Consider the following 5235-nt stretch of genomic DNA (forward strand, 5'->3'; position numbering starts at 1 on the left):
AGCTCAGGAACAAGCAGGAGCTGGACTGCTTCACTCTGAACAGGTTCATATTCTAGTATGTCCGCTTTACCAATGGGGGCTGGAAAGCATAGTCACCATCTCCAAGGGGTGCTAGAAATCAGGGAAGTCTTACAGATGGATTTTCTCAAGCGTTATCAACTCCTTCAAGGCCCCTGGCTCCTCCCATGCTTCCTGGGATCACGCTAGGACGCAGCTGATAATTAAGAACACAATCCAAAAAAGATAAATGATTTCTTTGGATTTACATTCTTCTATGAAGTACAAATGCTGACTAGGTGAGACAGTGTATGAGAAAAGACTCTTCAATGAACGCTAATTATTTGTCCCAAATCTGGAACTCCGGGAAGTCATATCACTCACAGTTCAGCCTGTCTTCCATTCGTGGTATCTGAAGGCTGGTCTACTTCCAGCGTAAACCCAGGGAGAGGTACAGAACCCACCACAGTTTGTCCAACACCCTGACTGTTTTATTTCAAACTCTGATCCCTGCCTTGTAATTAAAAAGAAAATTCTGCCAGTCTATTCCTGACAGTCTCTGCTGCAGGAAAAACACATATCCAAAACATACTTTTGTTGAGATTTAGAAGCTAGATACACAGTTTAAAAAGAAGTGGGATCAAGGCTGTGCATATCAGCCACCCACCTGGGCCAAGCCATCATCTGTGGTTGCCAAGGAGATGGCTGAAAACACCCAAGCAGGACAGGAGAGGACAAAGGTAGATCTTTCCACAGCATGATGGAAAGATGACGGACTTCACAGCTCCTGGTCTCCACAACTTCTGGCCACCTCATCACCCATGCTTCACCCCAGGAGTCATTTTTGCCATCAGGATTGCTGAAGTTTATGGGCCTCTCCTTGTGGCTCTTCAGAGCCTTCACCGGGTTTCAGCTGGGGCCTAGGGATCATCACCGTCTGAAAGAGCAGGAAGCTGAGTTATCTACCATCCAGGCCCATGACTTTATGCAAGAGAGATTCACCCCCATCTCCTCCATGGAGGCTTCCCCTTCCCTGGTGCTGCATCACTCCCTCTCTCCACTAGGTGGAGCCCAACAGGAGTGGCTTAAGATTGCACAAGCACTCTCAAACCACATCTTACCTTAAGGATGGGCTGCTTCGGGGGTGCCCATGGGGGGATGACCTTGCCATGCATTCTCCAGCTCCCGTAGGGATTTACCAGGTGCTTTTCAAACACAACATACTCCAGGACATCCCTGGGCACATCTTCCTGCCCGTACATCAACCGGCCAAACCGGTCATAGATGGCCAGAGTCTGCAAGGATGAAAGCAAATCTGGCCTATTAGTACTCAGACTTGGGTTTGCTTTTCTTTTTTTCTTTTCTTTTCTTTTTTTTTTTTTTTGTCTTTTCTATGCCACACAACCATTCTGAAACAACCATAACAAAAAATTTTAATGGGTAGAAAAAAATTATCTTGGAATTCTGAATCCAGACTCATTAAGTGATCAACTACTGACACTTTACTATTGGGAGGGTTTTTGCCTGGGGACAGGGAGGTGGGAGAAGGAGGGTCCGGAAGGGTGGAAGAGAGTATCCTCACACCTGTCGTGGCAGAGCTAACATCTACAGTGGGAAAGGCACACTGACAGAGCAAGGAAGACCATGGTGAACTTTCCTTGGAGCCCACAGTCCTGGGAAGCTGGACGCAGGACTCCAGAGGTAGGTACCCAAGCTGAGAGTCAAAAAAAAAGCTAGGAGAAAAGCAGATGGGTGCCTCTACCTGCCGGGTGTGCATGCGGACGGTGACCTGGCCATATATGTTGCCCTGGCTCATCAGACTTGAACAGCGAACCTGGACCACCTGAGGTGGCTCTAAAGATTCTACGAAGCTCCAACGGACGGTCTTGTATTTGAGGTCCCAGACCATGTCCTGAAGGCAGAGGAGAAAAAGTTCATCTGGAGTTTTCCCTTCCTTTAGGAAAGCTGGTGCTTCTGGAATTCCACACCTGTTCTCACTTCTAGAGATACTATAGCCATCACATAACATTTCCCGCCAAATGCTTTCTTGTGCCTATTTTTTATCTTTCCAAGTTTTTTTTTTTAATATTTCTTTAAATTAAAAAAAATGTATTTCTGAGAGAGAGAGAGAGAGAGACAGCGTGAGCAGGGGAGAGTCAGAGAGAGGGAGACAGAATCTGAAGCAGGCTCTAGGCTCTGAGCTAGCTGTCAGCACAGAGCCCAACGTGGGGCTCGAACCCAAGAACCTTGAGCTCATGACCTGAACCAAAGTCGGACACTTAACCGACTGACCCACTCAGGTGCCCCAATATTTATTTATATTGAGGGGTGGGGGGCAGAGAGAGAGAGAGAGAGAAAATCCCAAGCAGGCTCCACACTCCATGCAGAGCCCAACTCCAGGCTCAATCCCACGACCGTGAAATCATAACCTGAGCTTAAATCAAGAAGCAGACGCCCAGCCGACTGAGCCACCCAGGCACCTCACCGTTCCAAGTTTTGATTAAGCTATTGCTCAAGCCCACCTTGAAATCACTCTTTTCATCTAAATCAACAACTCAAGATCCACCTACCTCCTCAAGGAACCCTCTCCAAATTAATGAAAAACACAGTCCACACTGCCAGCTTATCTAATACCCCATTATCCGTCCCTTATGCTTGAAAAACGTTTTCCTTAAAAAAACATTTTTTTTTGACAGTGAGAATGCAAGCTGGGGACAGGTGCAGAGGCAAAGACAGAGAGAACCAGAGAATATCAAGCAGGCTCCACACTCCATGCAGAGCCCGACTCAGGGCTCGATCCCACGACCCTGGGATCATGGGCGAGACAAAATCAAGAGTCGAATGCTCAAATGACTGAGCCACCCAGGCATCCCAAAGATTTAATTTTACTTATTATATTCTTTTTGAGAGAGAGCACGAGTGGGGGAGGGGCAGAGAGCGAGAGAAAGAGGGACAGAGGATCCAAAGCTGGCTCCATGCTAACAGCAGTGAGCCCAATGCAGGGCTCGAACTCACAAATCGTGAGACCATGACCTGAACCAAAGTAGGATGCTCAACTGACTGAGCCACCCAGGCAGCCCCTCTCCCAATTTTATTTTTAAGGAATCTCTATACCCAACATGGGTCTTGAACTCATGACCCCAAGATCCAGAGACACATGCTCTACAGACTGCACCAGCCAGGGGTGCCCCTCCCTTACACTTCTATCATCTGCTAGTTCTTGTACATATTTCTGTTGACTGCATGTGTGTTGTTTTATGGCCCCCTCGCCTTGTAGCCGTGAAGAATGGAATTTTACAGGGATATAAAGACTAAACTGCTAAAGCCAGATTAGTTGTACTTGACCATGGGAAGATGAGGCTAAACTGCTAGAAACTAAATTGATAGAAACAATAGAAGTTCTTACTGTTCTTATTCTTGTACCACTAAGTCCCAACACTGGGGAGTCTCCCAAAGTACCTTAGCACCCTGGTTAACACAAAACGTAAGCTTCATCAGTGCTTGCTAAATCCTTCATTACACTGTAGGCGCATGTAAGGCTGCCTAACATGGTCCACGCCCTGACGTGAGCATCCATACCCTGAGTTTCAGTGCTGCCTGCTGGAGGGACTTCCTCCTTCCTTGTCTGACTGGCTCGTACCAAAGTCCATATCAACTCAGTACCATTCAGTCAGAAAAACAATGGAACCTCAGCATTTACCTTAAACTTCCTGTACTTTCAAAACTGGCCCTTCCTAAGAAACCAGAGGTGATGTATAGAATCTGCCCATTCAGGAACCCCACAGTCCTAAGGAGGTTAAGAACCTACCGGGAAACAGTTTTCAGTTACCAAGGTATGAAGCCGGTCATGGTCTGAGCTGAAAAAGAAAGAGATACAGATCATTGGCTCCTGTTTTACGATACTCTGTATGAAAGCTGAAAATAGCCCTCAAAATGTAAAATAATTCCTTTTTGCATGTTTTCTGCATACATACTGTAAGGGTACACACAGATGAACGTGGTTTTTAAAAAACATACCCTGGGGGTGCCTAGGTGGCTCATTCAGTTAAGTATCCGACTCGGCTAGGGTCACGATCTCGTGATTCATGAGTTTGGGCCCCGCATCGGACTCTGTGCTGACAGCTCAGAGCCGGGAGCCTGCTTTGGATTCTGTGTCTCCCTCTCTTTATGCCCCTTCCCCATTTGTGCTCTATCTCTCTCTCTCTCAAAAATAAATAAACATAAAAAAAAATTTTTTTTAATCTTGTCCCTAATCCTAGAGTGGGATTAGTTTTATCCATGTGCATCGCCTCCACCTCTACTCCTAACAAAAAGAAAAGATTTCAAGTCATTCCTCCACTGTAGCTCTAGACTAGACTAGACTGAACTAACCTGAGCTGTGGTGACAGCTAACAGGACCACAAGCCCGGGCACCTCTCAATGAACTCTTCCTCCTCACTAGCCTGACCTGAAGATCTTCAGTAGAAATAAATTTCCTTCCCTAGGAGTTCACTTACTGTTTAAATAAAACTTATACTGAAAAATAAAAGGAAGACCTCTATTTCCGCAACACAATGGACTGAGCTCATATGAAACTACTCCCACTATAAACATCTAGAAATGTTGGGACAGAATAAAATACACACAGACATACACACATTTTTTAAATCCTCTAGCCTACTTCACCAGAAAGATAAATCTCTAGATGCCAGAAGGAAAAAGAACTAAAACCAGAATAGAAAGAATATAACATGACACTAGACAGCATATGGGATGATTAAAGGGACCTAGAAATAGGATCTGATGGGCACTTGGATGGCTCAGTCGGTTAAGCATCTGACGTTTGGTTTCTGCTCAAGTTACTTTTTCATGGTTCGGGAGTTCAAGCCCTACATGGGACTCCACACTGAGTGCAGATCTTGTTTAGGATTCTCTCTCTCTGTCTCTCTGCCTGTCACCTGCTCATTCTCTCTCTCTCAAAATAAATAAAATGAACTTTAAAAATTAAAAAAAAAAAAAAAAGAAAAGAAAGAAATAGGACCTGGTAACTAGGAATGGACTCTTCCTAAATCCTTGAACCCTCAAAGAGCAGGAAGTTGGAACTGAATACCCTGCAAAAAGCTACGACCCTCAAGAATCCTGCACCTGCAGCAAAGGGAAACTACAACAATAGTTCACCAACTAAGAGATAAAGTTTCTCTATGTCTAAGGCTGGCTGGGTGTGTGTGGCTGGGTGTGTGCGTGGGGGGGGGGGGGGGG

General features: G+C 45.6%; 1 protein-coding gene across 1 annotated transcript in view; it reads right to left on the minus strand.

Annotated features, from left to right (window-relative positions):
* Positions 1–239: 239 nt before the first annotated feature.
* The window catches only part of MRPL45 (mitochondrial ribosomal protein L45), an 11236-nt gene continuing 6240 nt past the window's right edge, over positions 240–5235 (minus strand). Inside the window, exons 5-8 of the mRNA XM_077779306.1 lie at positions 3806–3854; positions 1760–1909; positions 1119–1292; positions 240–934 (exon numbers count right to left, since the gene is read on the minus strand). Coding sequence (XP_077635432.1) covers positions 848–934; positions 1119–1292; positions 1760–1909; positions 3806–3854 — 460 coding nt within the window. The 3' untranslated portion in view covers positions 240–847. The remainder of the gene's footprint in view (positions 935–1118; positions 1293–1759; positions 1910–3805; positions 3855–5235) is intronic.

The sequence above is a fragment of the Crocuta crocuta genome, unplaced genomic scaffold (genome assembly GCF_008692635.1).
Source record: "Crocuta crocuta isolate KB4526 unplaced genomic scaffold, BGI_CrCroc_1.0 scaffold68, whole genome shotgun sequence".
In the NCBI taxonomy this organism is placed as follows: domain Eukaryota; kingdom Metazoa; phylum Chordata; class Mammalia; order Carnivora; family Hyaenidae; genus Crocuta; species Crocuta crocuta.